At 40.3% G+C, this 19,870-nt stretch overlaps 1 protein-coding gene across 2 annotated transcripts in view; it reads right to left on the reverse strand.

Moving 5' to 3' along the window:
- cntnap2a (contactin associated protein 2a) overlaps positions 1 to 19,870 on the reverse strand; it is a 283,755-nt gene that overhangs the window by 166,878 nt on the left and 97,007 nt on the right. For both annotated transcript variants that reach the window (XM_028961990.1, XM_028961981.1), the window contains exon 2: positions 1,991 to 2,101. In XM_028961990.1, the coding sequence (XP_028817823.1) occupies positions 1,991 to 2,101 (111 nt within the window). The remainder of the gene's footprint in view (positions 1 to 1,990; positions 2,102 to 19,870) is intronic.

Raw genomic sequence — 19,870 nt, forward strand, 5'->3', positions numbered from 1 at the left:
GTGACAAAGAACTCAGTGTCACCAGTGACTTGTGATGAAGGCAGCACCACAGGGCATGTTTCATTGATTATACCCACACAAGCCAGCGGCCCTCAATGAAGCAGGAGGGTGTAAGTGGGTGTCCAGAAAGACATTTTTGTGCTACCTGGTAACAGAAAAATCCTTTCAGGATTTGTTAATAATTATTATTGTTATTCATATTTTATTAATTACATTAATTAGAGAGGGAGATTATTTTTATTATTTTTATAATTACTGTTTATTTTTACTTTTGCTCTGCAAGTAATTCAATTCACCCATATTGTTATTGATGCAAATTTTATGCTGCCCCTTGTATTGTTTTTTAGTGAATAATCTACTGGTTGGCCATATGGCAGGATATTCAAAGTAGAGGAGCAAAACAGTGAGATGGCACTTGTTAAAATCAGCTAAAGTGCTAAAAGGAAGAGAAGACAGATAGACAAACACTGTCCAGACACACTGCAACGACAGAATGCCGAATTAATGGATAGTATTTGATAACTCATGCCAAGTAAGTAAATCTTATTGTTCGGAGTGGCACCATAGAAGCCGCCAAAACAGGGAAAAAAAATAAAACACATTACTCACATATTTTTCTCAAATAAAACAACAAATGAATGAAATTTGAGTGTGACCTTTGACATTGGTCTGCTTTGTGACCGTCACATTGAAAACAATTCCAGCACGGCATATTTCCACCCAAGAAATATAGCTAGGATCTCTGAAGTATATGCATTTATAACATCTCTGTTTTCTGGTTGCCCTGCTGTTTCCCTGAATAAGTTGTTCAAAACTCTGCAGCCAGTGTTCTTACACGCAGAAGACAGTATGAACACAGCACTCCTGTATTGACTTCTCTGCATTGGCTTCCAGTTAAGTACTGTACTGCCATTAAAATTCTGCTTTTCACCTATAAAGCCTTGCATGGTCATGGTCCAGAATATCATAGTAACCAACTAGTCCCTCATAACCCAGCACAATCCTTTTGTTTTCTGGGCCTACTTGCTGTCCCATGTGTATGCAGTCACTGCTGGAAATAGAGAATTTGCCTTCCAAGGAATATTCAGGAATTTTCAGAAATTGGAGTTTCTAGTTATGGTTATTATTATTATTATTATTATTAATAGTAATAGCAGCCAAAGTAGTAGTAGTAGAGGTAGTAGCAGTGGCAGACAAAAGCACCACCCAACAAAAGAATAAAAAAATGATGTGACACAAAGATGGATCTGTATATCCATCTTAATGTCACATGTGTACATTCCTGTCTTTGTGTTGAGTTACATCTGTGGGAATAGATTTCATCAGTGATAACAGTCTGACACTGTTAACAATCTATGTGGATGATGAAGTGAAGACTGAGCACAGAAAAGCTGACAAGATTGTAGGAGACACCCAACACTTTCATTAAACAGAAAGTCAAGCATTTATCTTCACCAGATGACAAAGCCTCAGCAAATCAGCAACCATGACTATTTAATATTCTGCTGTGGCATGTTGGCTGAGGCTCAAATCAAAATAAAAGCAAATGTTTCTCATCAACAGAAATAGATTAATGTTCTGTCATGTCTGTTGTAAAGATTTGTCTCATTCAAGTTCAAGCATGCAGCATCTTGTACACAGACCTCGCAGTAATTGGGCGGGCCTCTCCACTGCAATAATTTGTTCAAGGAATTTCAGTTTAAGTATTTCTGTAATGACTGACACAGGCGCTGAACTTGCTCACACAAGACAGTCCTGTGCCCGAGCACCTGTGAAATTGACGTTTGAGGTTATTGTGTGTGTGTGTGTGTGTGTGTGTGTAATAAAATAAACAGTCTTATAGTGTTTAGTGGAGTGTTATAATGAGAGCAAGAGCAGCGCGATGGTCGGCTGCTCCGATTTCCTGCCAGTCATGTGGATGGCAAATGCCCGACTGTGCAGTAATAACAACCTTCCTCCCTCCCTTTGGAGTGCCTGTGTGGGCCCTTACCTCCCCGCTTGTTTAGCTTGGCATATCCTGGTGCGTAGCCACTGGTGAACACTGAAGAACTGGTGAAAGCGTTGTGGGGCAGGGTGGTGGCCAGGGCTTCGTCACACTTTTCTGTAACATAAGAAAAGTAAAGTCAGGACATGAATACCAGTGTTTGGGCCCTAACATATTCTTGCATGCATTATATGACATGTGGCATGGAACGGTAAACAGAACAAGTTATTGATCTCTAACCTGGTTCCATATGGACCATCTAGATTGCTCATATCACCAAAAACGTTTTATTTAATGTTGTGCATCCAAATTAGCCCATGGTTCCAAATAGAATGACTGGATTGGATTAGATTAGATTAGATTAGAAGAGACCTAATTAACACTACAGCATTTTAACTAATGACCTCAATGGTGATTATTCAAAGGTTAAATACCAAGTGAAGGTCATGTCTTCAAATTGAGACATGACCTTGATTTAAATTGCGGCATTAAAGTGTCATGCAAAACAAGGAATATAAAAATCACACCAAACATTAAAAATGCTATACATTTGTAATTTTCACTAAGCTATGAGTATATTTTATTCACTAAAGCAATGATGATTAATAGTAAATTCCTTCTATTGGGTACCCAGAGACGGGTGGGATTCTCAGACATCCAGGTGAATTTGTCTGAAAGTTGAGTCATGGCAACTGGACTTTCTTTCTTTAAGGTAAGGTGTCTGGTGTCTATCTTAAACACGGTATTCACTGATTAAATGAGTAGCACTGACTTGTGGGGCAGTGGTGGCCTAGCAGTTAAGAAAGTGGCCCCGTAATCAGAAGGTTGCCGGTTCGAATCCCGAGCTGCTAAGGTGCCACTGAGGTGCCGCTCAGCAAAGCACTGTCCCCACACACCGTCCCCCGGGCGCCTGTCATTGCTAACTAAGGGTAGAGGACACATTGTGTGCTTTGCTGCGTGTGTGCTGTGCACAATGACAATCACTTTGGGGGGATGCAAATAGGTTTTTTTTTCTAAATAAAACAGGAATTTTATATACATTGTGGATTATTAAATTAACTCTTAGAAGTGTGAAGGAATAACAAGTATAAAGAAGTTGATACATAGAATAATTTTTTTATTATGTATTATAATATTATATTATTATTCTACATATTATTAAAATCACTCCTTGAAAATTTTAAATTTGCTTAAAGATGGGTGTACTTGCAGTTCACTGCATTTCCTATACATTTCCTAGCTGAATGGTCTCTGACAGAATTGTTTGCCAATGTACAAATTATGAGAAAGCAATTGGGTCATGAACATTTGTGGGTGGATGTCCGTACATTCAGCCAATCCATCAAATGTGATAAATGAACAAACAGAATCATTATTGTCAGGATTGGCCATGGCTGATGTTGCCAGTTGTAGACTGCTTTTAAAACGCCTGTGATTTCCGCCCTTCTGGATCGCCGACATTTTGGTGAACTTGATGTGACCTTGACCTGGCAAATTTGTGTAGTTTTTGAGTTCTGGCAATCGCCACTCACCTGCGAGCAAGTTTGTGTTTTCCCCTATTGTCTCATAGTCTTCGTCCATCGCGACGCGTTTATTTGTGTTTCTTATTAAAATCCCTTTCCCAGAATGTCCCGTCTCTGCACTTCCCTCCCCCGTCAGCTCGCCGACGTGACAATTATTGTTCTCTTCACATAATTACACTGGACAGCTTGCTCAACAGATATACCCAGGAGTAATGTGCTTTTACACAAGACACCTCAAAAGTCGAGGCTGAGACATTTAAAAAAAACGCACAATGGGTCTCATCTACTATATTATTACCAAAAAGGGCAGCTGAGTCAGTCTCAGTGCAGGTCTACTCAATCAGTCACAGATGCCGACCTCAATTAAGAGCAATGACTCAGAAGCCGATGGGAATTCTTTACAGAAGTAACTGAGTGAAACTGCACACTAGTCCTCGACCAAATGTTGCATTGAAATGCCAAAACACAAAACAGGGATGCACGTGAAAGCAGGCATGTACATTTTTAGAAACAATCTAAAACAATTAGAAACAATCATTTCGTTGCTTGAATTAAGACCACTACCCACGTAAATACCCACAGATCTCCCAGCATAAAGGTCAAAATGCTCTACTAAATAACAATGTAACTTCACACTCAGGGCCATAAACAGAATTTCAACTATTTCTGTAATGATTAACTCAGGGACTGAATTCGCAAACACATTTTATGTCTTTATTTCATCCTCATGTTCACCTCCTGAAATGCTGGTACATTTTGCAAGTCAGAAGAGGCGTCCATGTTGACTTGGTGTACAGTTTGTAAAACTACTTGCAAAACCCACAACCCTACATATGTTATGAAAATAAATAAATGGAATACATTTAAAAAATGGGACTAATAATAAAATTGATTTCTTACAGCAGACCCTCCAGAATAGTTAAATATTGATGTTATACATATGCACATTACAATTTTGTCCTAAAGGCAAAGTAGTTTTAATTAAATTGTCAACCTCCAGGATATCAGTTTTCAAATATGGATGATTCCCAGAATTTTCAGCATTTAATTACTCTTTCATGACTTGTACTAATTACAGATATAAAGGCAACGTGGTCAGGTAAATATACCAAATTCTGAACGCATAATTTTCTCTCAAAACTGTGCAGATTAGAGTCAGAAGAGCAGTTTAACACAGTTTACAATTTGAGACACTGGATATGCACATAACGCTAAAAATACAACTGCATGGCAGGAATAACACACACACAGACACACACCCATTATTACCCCCCCCCCCCCCCCTATAAAATTAGAGAACACTTTTGATAACTCCATGAAAATGACAATTAATCAGAATCACAATCAAAAAACTTTATTAATCCTAAAGAAAATTGCTTATGCTACAACTGCACAGAGGGGAAGACATGCAGTGTACATACAGTGTATGCATAAGACATACAACAAGTGCACATAGAGACAGAGAAAAAGACATACATTTATGAGCATAAATAAAACAATAAAATGTGTCTTACCCACTAGGCTACAACCACCCTAGGCAATAGTCAATAGTGGACCATTTCTGAGCCACAATTGACACCAATATCTTAGATTAGTTTTTTACTAGGTTGGCACAGGTCTCCTGAGGAATTTTGGCCCATTCTTCAATTGCAAATTGTTCTAACTGGTTCAAACAATCTCTCAATAGGATTGAGGTCTGGGTTCTGAGCGGGCCACTCCAGGATCTTGGTGTTGGACTAATTTCATTGACACTAAGTCACCTCAGTTTTTACTATATTTACTATACAACTAAAATGTTTTTTTTATATTAAAGAATGTGCTAAAAGCTACTAAATAATAGCTAAATAGTGCTGCATTAGTAAAAAAAACATGCAAATTAACATGCAAAGATAAACTAGAACCATTTACACATTTATACCCGGGCCAGTAACATGCACCTAAGCCTAGAATATTCCTAGAAGGGATCACTCGGACATGTTTGTCTTTGTGACATTTCCAACAACACAAATAGTTAAGCCTGAGGAAAATAGCAAACTGTATTTGTGTTTGTCATAATGACCCAGTGTACAGTGCATTTTAAGTAGCATCTCTATTTGTGACTGTCCCTGCAACATGTACTGTAGTGCATTCAATACCTGCCAACAGTCCCCGTATTATCAAAAACATTAGACTTGTATGCAGATGACTATAGATCTTGAGTTATTGTCTGGTCTTTGTTGCACGGTGCTCTTGTTATGTATGTCGAGTCCTGTCTGGTTCACCTTGCCTGAGGAGGGGTTGAGTTATAGCAGGTCTGGTCATTATCGTCAGTTTCCTCATTCACTGCTGCAAAGATTGCTTCGTTGTAAAGATCAGTTAAGCCAATTTTGCAGAACTGTGTTATATAAAATAATGAAAATAGACGTTCTTGATTCCTTGTGTTAAAAGAGAATTTTTAGTACAATGTTTCTCCTCATAATATAAAATATGGTTCCATTATATAAGAGGACTGTATACCCTTGTGTGTCATGGTTTAAAAGTCAACTGTGTCTTTCATCATTCGGAGAAGCCAACCCAGTTGGACACCCGGCTTAGTGAAGTGTCCCATCATGGGACCCTGGCACTGCGTTCACATGTAGAGACTGCCTACAGAGCCACGGGCCGAATCAGATGATCACTTCGACAAGCTCTGTTGTACTCACAAAGGCAGCTAACATGAACAGCACAGGAGGGATATGTACCTGGATCGACCTCCACTGATACCTTTAGATGAGTTTCCTGCGCTGGTTTTAACTGGGTGTGTTGTTGGATGGGACTTATTTATTTAATCATCCTCCCGCAATACCCACTGATGTTCTGTTTAAAAATGGCTGGTTCCATTTTAATGGCCGGACTGCGGTTATTGACTGATTACTGTTGTCACTGATACGATTTTGCTTCACGTGTACCTGGGTCTGCTGCCTGCTAGTGCGGTCACTCTCGGGTGTCGCCGGCATGCTGGATGAAAGCACAAGGAACAATTTTAATCAGCGTCAAGCTCCGGCTGAATGCCCCGGCTGCTTGTTTTTTATGAGATCAGGCTCTATGCAAGATCAAATCGGGTTTTGCTTGTCCAATTCAATGAGCATCTGACAAAGTCCATGTGCAGCAGCTCTGAAGCATATCTTGGCGCCCCTCCTCCCAAAACACCACCGCCTCAAGCATGAAAGATGGATCTCTTTCAACGAATGGGAGCATACTTCATTAACTTTCTTCAAACATGCAATAAACCAATTTTGTCTGGAAATTGTCACCAAATGTAACCATAATGGCACATTTTAACAAACATATAATACTTGCTTGCAAATTAATGCATGATAACATTTACATTTTTTGTCCAGAGCGACTTACAATCAGTAGTTACAGGGACAGTCCATTAAGTGTCTTGCTCAGAGACACAATGTTAGTAAGTGGGGTTTGATCCTGTGTGTTCGTGGACTTCTGGTTCATATGGAATGATAATGCTTCTATGGTAATATTTCCAGTAATAAAAATAATAATTTGTATTAGTCTATAATACACTGCTCAAAAATATAAAAGGAACACAAAAATAAGACATCCTAGATCTGAATGAATGAAATATTCTTATTAAATACTTTGTTCTTTACATAGTTGAATTTGCTGACGACAAAATCACACCAAAATTATTGATGGAAATAAACTTTATCAACCCTTGGAGGTCTGGATTTGGAGTCACACTCAAAATTAAAGTGGAGAAACACACTACAAGCTGATCCAACATTGATGTCCTTAAAACAAGTCAAAATGTATGACCTCCCTATTACGCCTGGACAGCTTCTGATAACAGCTGATAACAACTCCCGTACAGTATGTGGTACAACAGGTTGTTGGTGGATGGAGCGAGACATGATGTGCTCAATTGGATTCAGGTCTGGGGAACGAGCAGGCCAGTACATAGCATCAATACCTTCATCTTGCAGGAACTGCTGACACACTCCAGCCACATGAGGTCTAGCATTATCTTGCATTAGGGAGAACCCAGGGCCAAGTGCACCACCATATGGTCTCACAAGGGGTCTGAGAATCTCATCTCGGTAACTAATGCCACTAAGGCTAGCAAGCACATAGAGGGCTGTGGACCACAAAGAAAAAGCATCCCCCATTATTTGCAAAACCAGTCATGGCGGAGGATGTTGCAAGCAGCAGAATAATTTCCACGGCATCTCCAGAGTCTCACATGTGCTCAGTGCGAATCTGCTTTCTTCAATGAAGAGCACAGGGTGCCAGTGGCAAATTTGCTCTCTGGCAAATGGCAAATGTGCTGTACGGTGTTGGTCTATAAGGACAACCCCCATCTGTGGACGTCAGGCCCTCATACCACCATCATGGAGGCTGTTACTGACCATTGGAGCAGGCACATGCACATTTGTGGTCTGCTGGAGGTCTGTGTCTTGCAGGGCTCTGGCAGTGCTCCTCCTGTTTCTCCTTGCACAAATGCGGAGGTAGTGGTCCTGCTGCTGGGTTGTTGCCCTCCTACGGCTTCCTCCACGTCTCCTGATGTACTGGCCTGTCTCCTAGTAGCGCCTCCATGCTCTGGACACTACACTAACAGACACTAAGCAAACCTTCTTGCCACAGCTCGCATTGATGTGCCATCCTGGATGAGCTGCACTACCTGAGTGCCTTGTGTGGGTTGTAGACTCAACGTGTGCTTCCCATGCCACTGTGTGGTCTCTGCCTGCCCTCTCTCCCTCTCCTGATGCTGTGCTGCCTGCCTGCTCTGCCCGTCCTGCTGCAGCGCCATCCTCCCATTGCAATGCTGCAATTCTGCACAACAGACCTCACAATACGAACATGTCTGCTCATGCACCCTCCAGTCCTCCCCGAGCCTTTGGGTTTCACTCATAACCAGCAGATATCTTGGCATCTGCCTAAACTGCTTCAAACAACCTGATCCATTACAAATAATAATCTAAATTCCCTTCATCGCGCATTTCCACATTTTGTTTAATACAAACCCACATCAGCACCCAACCCCAATCTGTATACCCTCAGCTTCCAATGAATATTAAATTGTTTCTTATTTTGGCCAGCCAAACCTCAAAATCGCCATTTTCCTGTAATACGAGCAAGACACATTATTGGTATGCGATACCATGTGTTATGTTCTTCATTGCTCTCTGCAAAAAAAGAAACAAGATCTACAGAGATTAAATGAAACCCTGCCAAGGGGGGTCAGCCAAATGAGGAGGGAGCAAAAACTGTTTTCTGCGTGGAAACCCTTTCATTGCTTTAGGATTAGAAATTAGGGATAATTCAATTATTAAAACCAAGGCTGCATTTGGAGATGCAATTCCCATCTCCAGATGACAGGCAGTTAGGATGATGTCACCAACAATCTGCCAGCCGAGCTCGAATGCACATTCCCAGCAGCAAGGACCCCCTTACTGTGCCACAATATGTTCTCTCTCCGCCCCTCTGCAGTGGAAGAGAAAGCCCTGCGTAGCACATTTTAAATCACGTCAGTTCAAGGTATTTCACAGGTCTAGACAAATCGGATGAATTAGATGTGTGTGTGTAAGCCAGTGACTGATGACAGTAATGATAAAAGTAGTAAGGACAGTTACCCTTTTGTACAGAAACCGCACTATGATGCCAATAAGAAGATCCCACAGTTATGTCAGTTTGGGTCATTTACAGAGAACCAGACAAGGCCCAATTTAGCAGTTACCAGCTTCTGTTTGGACTGCAGAACTCAATATGATGTTTTCCATGATTATTCACAATAGTGAAATTATTTTCTGATATTATCACTATATCACAATAGGAACAGTTGTTTAGCATGCATAATGTATATTCATTTATTAGAATGCATACTGATTGTCCAGACACTTGCCATGAATACATTCCACTCTGTTGGGGATTTTAAATGTTACTACCACCAGTGCCATCTTAAATGTAAAGTGATTTAGTAAGAACTGCATCAACCATAGATTGAACCTGAACTAGCAGCAAAATCACAACTTTGCTCAGTGGTACCTTGGTGGTTCAGGATTTGAACCAGCAATCCTCTGATTACGGGTCATAACTACCAGCAACCCCAACTGTAAAACTGTTAAAATTGTGCAGAAATGTTGATTTTTGTGACTTGCTAATGTGCCTATACCCAAATTTGAGGTATTTCTTTGAGTGCTACAAGTGTTAGACTAAGAGGGGAAGAAATGTGGGGAGAAAATGAGTGGGTTTAAAACATAATCACCAGAATCATATGGAAAAGATAGGTACTCTAGTTTGGGAAGTTTGTGTCTGCTTAATGCTCATTTACCACACAACATGGCCAACTAAAATGATAGAAATTGAACCCTATTGAGTTGGGCTCGGGCCAAGATTTACAGCTCTAATACAGATTTAACATGTAAATCGCTGTCTCTCCTTTTTATATCTCTGTTTTTTGTTTGTATAAAAGCTGGCATTAGGAGAGATGTTTATGGATAAATACCAGCTTTTGGAGCACAAATATGGTTGCCAGATCTTGGAAGAGACCCAGGGTGTATTTCCCCATTTCTCCATAATTCTTGTTAGCAACTATTAGCTTTTTAGTTATTAGCTTTTTTTTTTTGTAATATAACTCATGTCTGTGAAATGAAAACCAAAAATTGAGATGCCGTTCCACTAGCAATCCATAAAAAACAATGCAAATGAACAAGCTATTTTGCTAGGTCTTAATTATATATAATTTTGTTCAAAGCAGTACAGCGGTAAATATGGAAAAATATGCTCAATATTTACTGGCCTGTTTGAAAGCATTAGGACAAAGCCCAGAAAGAGAACAATACTGTTTTGAACCAATAACAATGAAAGCACATCCTTTATATTACTCATGTCTTTTACCACAAAAACTAGCACATTGAAACACGTAAACCGGGTCAGCAATATATATATATATATCTTCACCACTTAAATCTTCAAAAGAGACTCCTAGGTAATTAAAGGTGAACTCCATTTTCTGACAACCTTCCTCCTCCTGACCCCGTGTGGCTGATGGATTAGGCCGGGCACTGATATCCTGGGGAGAAAGGCCTGTCCAGGTTAATGGGAACTGAAGCCAGGGTGAACTCCTGCAAAACCACGGAGCTGTGTGAAGGAATTTGCATCCTTTTAATGTCATCGCTGGCCTCTAATTACTGCAGCATGCCTAAACAATGATACAACAATGTTATTTTGGCCTCAGCATATGACCAGGTGGCCATTTGAATGTAGTAAAGCATTAGAGGTGAATGTGAATGATTTTAATTTCACAAAATTTAATGGCTTTAATGCATGCACTGGAAGTTATTAGGGCGTGATATATTAGGGCCGGAGTGCAATTTCTCTTTACACGTGTTTAAATTTCGATAAAAATAACTGGTGCTCATGAAATTGTACTAATTAGGCCTTGATGCAAAAATAAATCTAAATCTAATGTGTACTAATAACATGCCAGGATTTTAATTAAAATCCTTGACAATACATGAATAATCAAGCAACAGTGCAACAATTACCTTTCCATGAAAACAAATACATTTATTTTCTCTTGAGTTTATAATTTATTAATTGTTTAGTTAATTAATTGTTTAAAACAAAGTAGACCTTGAATGACTCTCTATGGACTCCTGCTATCCGCACCCTGTATATTTCACTATTTGGTGCATTTTGGTGGATTTTTGCTGCCTAAAATGTCTTGACCCAAAAAAATAAAACTAATAAATATTGTGTTTTTTCACAGTAACTCTAATCCACTGGCTTTCATACGAAAATAGTTTTATTAGACTGTCAGTCCATATAAGATGACACTGTATTTTATACTATACTATACTATACAGGGGTTTTACCAGTAGACCTGCAAAGTGCCCCACTATAAACAGGAAAAGTCCTCTATCTTTGCGTTCCCTTCAGAGGCCGGGAGGAGATTAGTCTCGGAATTAATTCCTGCCTTTGTCATCAATAGCAGCCAGGCCTGCAGCATGTGGCATCACACTCAGTCGTTTCTTCTTACCACCTGTCTGGAGAAAACCTGCCGTGTCTCATTTTACAAGTGAAACAAACTTGTTGCAGTGGGCTTCACATTCTGAAAAGACAACCTCTAACCTTTTAATTCAATTGTTATCAATGGTATCTCATAGTAATAACATGTAATTTACCTGCACATCTCTAAAATTTGAATATCATTAATGTTTTTATATATATAATAAAAAAAGGTGAACTTTCGACCCTTCAGCCCCAACCAAGTATTGATTGAGTATGTACTTTTTTGTCACGGCCGGCCAACATACCACCTCCAGTCCACCAGTGGGGGAAAGATCAGCTTGGGAGACAGCGACCCAGAAGGGGAAGTGAGACCGGGCAGCAGCCAGTATAAAAGTCAGGTGGCCAGGGGGGACTTCCCAGAGCCATTTGCTGCCATTTACTGCCATACCTTAAGTACTATCTAGAACTATCAATCATAATAAGCATTACATATACCATTTAAGGGCTTACCCATTCATTTAAATTACCTTTTTCAAAATAATGAGTTTTTTATTTTTAAAGACTATTTCCTATTCATACGTTGAAACCCTAATAAGCTGTTATTTTGAAACAGCCCCCCTGACCTGTAAAGCTCAACTCAGACTGTCACTCATTAACTTGCACTCGTTTACATTTAATTGGCCTTTTCCTTAGAGGAGCGGAGACCCAAAGGGACACAACTACGTTTAAGTTATGTAAACATATTTGAACTTAATTAATTCCCCTTTGTTCTTTGCTGCCTTTGCAGCTACTCTTTGTGAGGGTCTAGCTGGCCAGGGGAGGATGGCTGTTAGTGCAAGTCTCAGAGGGGCAGGGCCGGATGGTAAAGCGGTGAGGAGAGGAGAGGGGTGGAGGGGCGGCTGCTTCATCAGAGCTTCTGATGACGGTTGTCTACTCCACACTGCAGCGGCAGAATGATTGATGGAGCTGTGGAGGCCAAATGCTGCAGTGTTTCCACCTGATATGAAAGAAAGTCAACAGCCCTCTGCAGCCTGGTTTGCTTGGGTCATGACAAAAAAAGAACTAAATGTAATATTCTCCTGTTTACATTTCTGTTTGTCTAATATAAGCTCAGTTAATGACAAGGTCAAGTAAAGAGTAACACATTTTACACTACAAATACTACATGTGGAGCATCCTGGAAGTGTCTCCTCTTGTTCAGTACTGCTGGTGAAAGTACTGCTACTGAACCAGATGCATGGTTGGAATGTAAGTGATATTTTTATTATTCTACTCAAGTAATAACTGGATGAAGATGCTCTTTGGAGGGCACAGGATTTAACCAAGAAACACATGGTCACATGCGCTGGGTTCGTAATGCACTAAATAATAATGATTAAACCCCTTAAGAAATTGAAACATGACAACTGTGCCTGAGAAGTAGCCACATAAAAGGTCTCAACCTGCTTTGAATTTTGAAAGAAACTGTCCAGGAAAAGCATTGACAACAGGAACAAATTTTCTCATGTAAACATGAAAGAGTCTTCAAAAACAAGTTGTACCTCATGCAAGACGATTACAGTATAATTAAGACTAAAAGACTAATTGGTACTGTACAATACTTTAAAGAAAAAAGCCAATTTTATATTAATAACATTTTAATTAATATTTTTTCATGAAAAAACATAATTTCCAGCACCTATTTATATTTTGTGAATTAAAGTATGCCGGATGCAGCCCGGGAAGCACTCAGAGTAGAACCGCTGCTCCTCCACATCGAGAGGAGCCAGTTGAGGTGGTTCGGGCATCTGGTCAGGATGCCTCCTGGACGCCTCCCTGGGGAGGTGTTTCGGGCATGTCCTGCCGGCAGGAGGCCCCCGGGTCGACCCAGGACACACTGGAGAAATTATATCTCCAGTCTGGTCTGGGAACGTCTGGAGGTGGCTGGGGAGAGGGCTGTCTGGGATTCCCTACTTGGGATGCTGCCTCCGCGACCCGGACCCGGATAAACGGGATAAACTTGCATTTCCAAGGTTGTGAGTTAGAATCCCAGCTCGGACCTTTTTTGGCCTTAGTTTGCATGCTCTACCAGTGTTGGCATGGGTTTCCTCTGGATTGTCCGTAGATATGACCGCATGAGTTAATGGTGTGTGTATGCACCCGGTGATTGGCTTGCACCCTGCCCTGGGTGAGTCCCCATCCTGCACCCAGTGTTGCAACCTCGAGTAGGATTAAGCCATAATAGAAAGTGATTGAGTAAATGAGAGTATCCCAAACACAAATGTAATGCCCATTTGAACTCATTTTACATTTCTGTGGCATTAAACAGCAGTTACAGAAGTCACTTCCATTTCTATCGTCCATGTAACATTATAAATTCTAAAATGGCAAAATAACAAGCTATGTTATCTTAAAGTAATGGCAAATAATCAGCCTAGATGGCAAACTCACAAGTCATGATTGTGGAAATTGTACTGCCGTAATTTGATGTTATAATCTGTCTGTTATAGTGTGTCTGAAACATTATGCATATTTAAAAGGCCTCATATTTTTCTAAACATAACAAATAGAATAGAACTGGATTGTATGTATGCAATTTAGCCTGAAAGCTCAGAAATTTAACTGTGCGGGTGTCAACTGAAATTGGGTGCACATGAGGTCAGTCTTCCAGATCCTGTCATTACCTTTGTATCATTGCAATAAAACACATGCCAGAGGTTTGTACAATGAAAAGCCGGAGCTTTCTGCCTCAGCAGCTAAAACATTATGCATTTCCTGTGATGTTTTTGAAAAATGATATGGTGCAGAGATTTTAAAATGAGGTCACAAGCTCACTCTCATTCTCTGGACACTGCTGTATCGGGAGCTACAGTGGGCTGACAACCAAAAGCCATTGTCCCCCTCAAGTGCCATTCGCCTCATCTTTTTTATGTGGATCACATTCATCCATCATTAGTAAATCACTCATGGTAAGGGGGCCAAGATCGCCATACGGTACGGGGGACGGAACACAGCCAACATGTTCTGCTTTCATAAACAACATGGCCTGTATTAACATTCAACATCTGCAATTCCAAATCCATTCATATTTATATATCCATCTGGCTATAATTCCATCACACTGCAGACTCTATTGCATAGCAAAAAAAAGTATTCCTTTATCCTGCTGAACCATTTAAAACAAAAAACCCTTTTGCTTGAACAGGTGCTCTGCATTCATTATATCACATACAGATCAGGATAGGTCTCAGTGGCAGGTCACAGCAGATGTGCCGAGTCAATCTCAGATGTCACAAGGACACAGAAAGTCACACCGTGATGACCTTGGGCTAAACATAACTTTAGTTTTCAGCAGGCACACTGTGCCACATTTCTTAATTGGCAAAATTTAACATGCAAGGCAGAGACAGCCAATGTGTCAGGCTGAACAGGTGACAAATGGTTTGCAGAGGAGTGTGCAGATTTAAAATACTCCTGTTACTCAGACAAAAATCTGCATATTTAAAAAAATAACTGAATACATACACTTCTGTACTGATCTCTTTCTATATATAGAGTGCATCCAGAAAAAAGTATTCACACAGCATCACTGTTTCCATATTTTGTGATGCTCCTGTCATGGCTGGTTGTGGCTTGGCACACAGCCTGCACCGATCAGCCTGACAGCAGGTCTCTAATCATGGACAGCCGCAGATTAGGTGCCCTGTTAAATGGAAAGAGATGGCAGCAATACTAGGCTGTTGCATTAACGTGGAAGAGACTGTCTCTGCATTACGACTGACGGGTTGTCGCCAACCAGCAACTGCAATGCTAGTCCTGTCTCGCGGAGAACCAGCCTCTCCTGCGCTGGTCGCGGACACATCATCTCCCAGCAAAAGTCTCCCATTCCCGGGAGCCACCTCCCAACCTCACCTGGCATAAAAGTGGAGTCAGCAGTGGCCGCCATCCACCACCCTATAATGACAATGTGAAAAAGATTTACTTGAGGATTTAGCAAATTAAAAATAGGAAAAGGAAAACGCACATGTACATATGTATTCATATGCATTTGCCATGATGCATAAAACTGAGCTCATGTGCATCCTGGGCCTTAGTCAATGAACACTTTGATACAGTTTAAGAGGTCCTCAGTGGAGGTGCAGCAAAGAGGAATGGGCAAAACCAAGGATTGGTGTGCCAAGCTTGTGGCATCATATTCAATACATGTGCTTTCTCAGTTTTTTTTATTTTAAATAATCTGGCAAATCCTCAAAAAAAAATCACATTGTCTTTATGGGGTGAAATTTATTTCATCCATTTTTGAAAAAGGCTATAACAAAACGTGGAAAAAGTGATGCGCTGTGGATGCTTTCCAGATGCACTGTATATACACACACACACACACGTCTGTAGAGAAAGAGGCTCTGAAATCCTATTATATTGTTATAATATCTATTTTCTATCTATTGTTACAGGTACACCTCTGTAGGTATGTACTGTTATTGGCAATTTACAACAGAATCTCACAAAAGGGAATGCTTTTTATGCTTCCAATACAATAGAAATAAAAATACTTTTGGTCAAATATCACATTCACTATTTCAATAACAGTTCTTGAATAGAATGTATTTCAAACTTTTGACTGCATAAATATGATTCATTTAATCTTAAACATGGCAGAAAACTCTTATACAAGTCCTTCAGTAAACATTTGCATATATTTGTTTCAAATGTTTTCCATATTCATACAAAAGTGGACATACAAGGAAGCCTTTAAGGAAGTGGTCTGAAAGCTTACAACAAATCACAGACTGATTTGGTCAAGTAATAACTGGCTAATACCAAATTGCATTTTCAGAATCCAGTCTGGTGATGAGTCTGGACTGTATGAATTTGGTTTGCAGCTAGACATAAAATCTGCCTAGACTAGGTGGGAAACACTCATCTGCAAAATCCGTTTCAAACCCCACTTGATACCATTTGGTGTGAAAGTGAAGTGATTGTCATTGTCATACACAGCACAGCTGTGCATCAGCCTTGGTGAGCAGTGGGCAGCCATGACAGGCGGGGAGCTGTGCAGTGCTTTGCTCAGGTGCACCTCAGTGGCGCCTTGGCTGATCGGGATTTAAACCGCCAACCTCCTGATTACGGGGCCGCTTCCTTAACCGCTAGACCACCACTGCCCTTGTCCATTCATTTCTCCAGGGGGACTGTACGTGTAACTACTGATTGTAAGTTGCTCTGGATAAGGGTGTCTCCTAAATACCATAAATATAAATGTAGATTATTGCTTCTCTTAAAGCACCTCTCCTTTCAAAGTTATTTATTATTAAATTTTTGTGACCCTGAGCCTGTAAAACTGATAATTAGAATGTGTCAGGCAGTCCTTATTGCTTCACAGCCTGAATAAGTGGAAGACATTTGAGCGAAAGGAGTGGCAGGATTTAATTTAGAACACATGCAGTGTAAGGGAAAAACAGATCAAAACAGACATTGCACTAAGGTGAAGGGAATAAATGTTTATATATGCAGAGGTGGTAGAGAAAACAAATGAGAATAATTCTGAGAATAAATGAGGAACTAAGGAAACATAGCTATAGGAATTAACCAGGAGTGAGAGAGACCTGCCCAATCACTGTGGTTACAGGCCCCCCTCCATGAACTGTACTCCACCACAGCACAGTTCCACCAGGGAACTCTTTCAATTTCTCATATCCTCTTCACATGTAGAGAAAACTAACCTATTGTGTCTTCTCCACTTCTCCTACACCAGGCCTTACAGCTTGGCCCTGTCCCCCAAGGGACTCGTTGGCCCTTAATGGGCTGCCACTTTGATTCCCCTCCACTGGATCACATGGCCTGGCCTGCCAGACCAGGTAAGTCTAAGAAATGATGGGCCCAGAGGTAAGCAATATCTCAATCCTGTGATTGGATGTTCCATATGTTCATTTTAGATCCAGCACATGCACTCATAATCATAAATTTCCATAATCATTACCATCTCAAAAATAACCCCAAAAGACTCCATTTTGACTGGCATTTAAAAACTGTAACATAGATGAGAGACATTTTTATTCTAAATAGGAATATTATTCACTTTTAATACTGCAATGAATAACTCAGCAACTCAGAGGATATTAGTGGTAATTCATAGAAGATATTAAGAATAATACCTACAATGGATTTAAACACACAGTGGTGTACCATTGCTTGAGAACCAAAAGTAATAAAGCAAAAGGACACATTTCAATGTAGAGCAGGACATATGCAACATAATTTAGTCCTTCTGTAATTTATACAGGGTCAGTGGTGGCCTAGCGAAAGCCAAGGTGCCACTGAGCAAAGCAGCATCCCAAGACCCTGCTCCCCGGGCGCCTTTCATGGCTGCCCACTACTCACCAAGGGTTGAACATTTCATTGCGTGCACCGTGTGCTCTGCTATTCCTATTTAATCTACAGATTGCTGACCATTTGATCATTCCTTTTGCAAAGATTGTTTTTTAGAATGTACCCAGAGTAACATTAATTTGGATATTAAGTGTTATCCAAAAATTAGTGACGTACATGCAGCATAATCTAAAATGTGAGCTGCAAGATTTTACAATTCCACCCTCCTTCTTGCTCCACCCCCACTAAAAACATAAGATTGATTGACCCTGCAGCATTTTTAAGATCCAGGTTTTTTTTCTACAGGAAACACAATACCGTGTGGTAATTATTTCTCCACATTTTTCGGTGTGGGATTTGAAGGCATTTAAATTCAGAATAATTATGCAGTTTCTTGTAACAGTGAGATTAATCTATAAACACATGGTCCCTAATCTAGCTTTCTCCACACAATGGTGGAGTTGCGGGAAAGTATCCTCTTCCGAAGCATTGCACTGGAGAGCAGGGGACTGCTGGTGCTTCCCAGAAAAAGTCCGACCTTGTACTACACAGAGACATCATTCGGCTGTTTTCTAAACCATATATGTGTCACGGCCGTTTGGCATGGCGAGGCAGGTGAGCGGAGATGATGACGAGATGACGAGGAAGAAGGACACAACGTCACGAGACGGGTTTAATCGGTGATGAACAGGACAGGGGAGACATCCGGCAACATGGTGAACATGTAACATAACACAATACAATAAGACACAATTGAACAGGATTAGGGAACATTACACAGGACTAACGTGAAACTCGGTCATGACAATATGGGTGGGATATTGCTGATGTAATGAGTGTGATGATATGAATGTGAAAAAAGGAAAGTGTGCGGACAGAGTAGAGGAAACCACGTGAGCCATATAAAGCAGGGATACAATATACAACTTGACAAGCCTGACCAGCTGGAGTGTGGACGAGATAGACATCATAAATACATATACAAGTCTGGCAATCGGAATGCTTGAATTAAACACAGATAAAAAGGACTGGGTTAGTTAAGTTTCTTCTCTCCATGATACTGATAACTAGCAGAGCAGGCAGTGTAAAGCCAGATAACACTTGATAACACAAGTGACCACTCCCCATGTTCTTTGTTTGATATAGTGGCTAGAAAAGAAGACCTTATGATTATTATATTTTTACACTGCATTTCTTGTCAAGGGTCATATGTTCTGGCACCTACGACCCTGATAAGGGTTGAATCAGTCCATCTTTTCATGACATGTTATTCTCATGGTATTCTGTATCCTATTGTATTCTGCATATATGTCAGGTGAACTGGGGATGCTAAAATGGCCCCTGTGTCTATGAGAGTGTGTGTGATGGCCACCATACCACATGTTCAAGAACCATTACTGACTTGGCATAAATTTTAGATGCTGGAGTGGGCCTGGTGCAGATATGTGGAATTAATGAAATATTTTCAGCTATTATGATGTTTTACCTTATAGGCAAATCACAAAAGCATAAAACATGCACTGCCAAACGCCTCATATTCTCGTGTTAGTGATCAAGTTCTTAAATTATGAGGTTTCGCTGTATACACCCAAAGTATCAATATTCCTTTTTTTACACACACGGCTTAAACTTGGTACTTACAATTGCCATGATGTGATGTAATGTGCAGTCTGGCATGTTTTCTTATGGTGATACCTTAAGGGCATTAATGTTTTATGAAAAATACATGAATACTTCATGTAGAATTATGTTGTACCTCATGTAAAGTAAAACCATTAAAGATTCAGAACAGACGTTTGAAACATGCCTGAATAGTTTATGAATCATTATACTTTTTCCTATTTTACTATATTTTATTACATTTGTGTTAGGGAGGGAAGCCGCTGAAGCTTGAGCAACATTCAGTGCGGGCCTGTCCAACAGTGCTCTGGTTTCGTGCCGCATAGCAGGTCTGATTCACAGCCGTGCTGCTTGTGCCTGGCCTCTCCAGGGAAATGAATGTCTATTCCTAGGGTGGCATGAAGTTTTTCCT

This window comes from Denticeps clupeoides, chromosome 2, assembly GCF_900700375.1.
Source record: "Denticeps clupeoides chromosome 2, fDenClu1.1, whole genome shotgun sequence".
Taxonomy (NCBI): domain Eukaryota; kingdom Metazoa; phylum Chordata; class Actinopteri; order Clupeiformes; family Denticipitidae; genus Denticeps; species Denticeps clupeoides.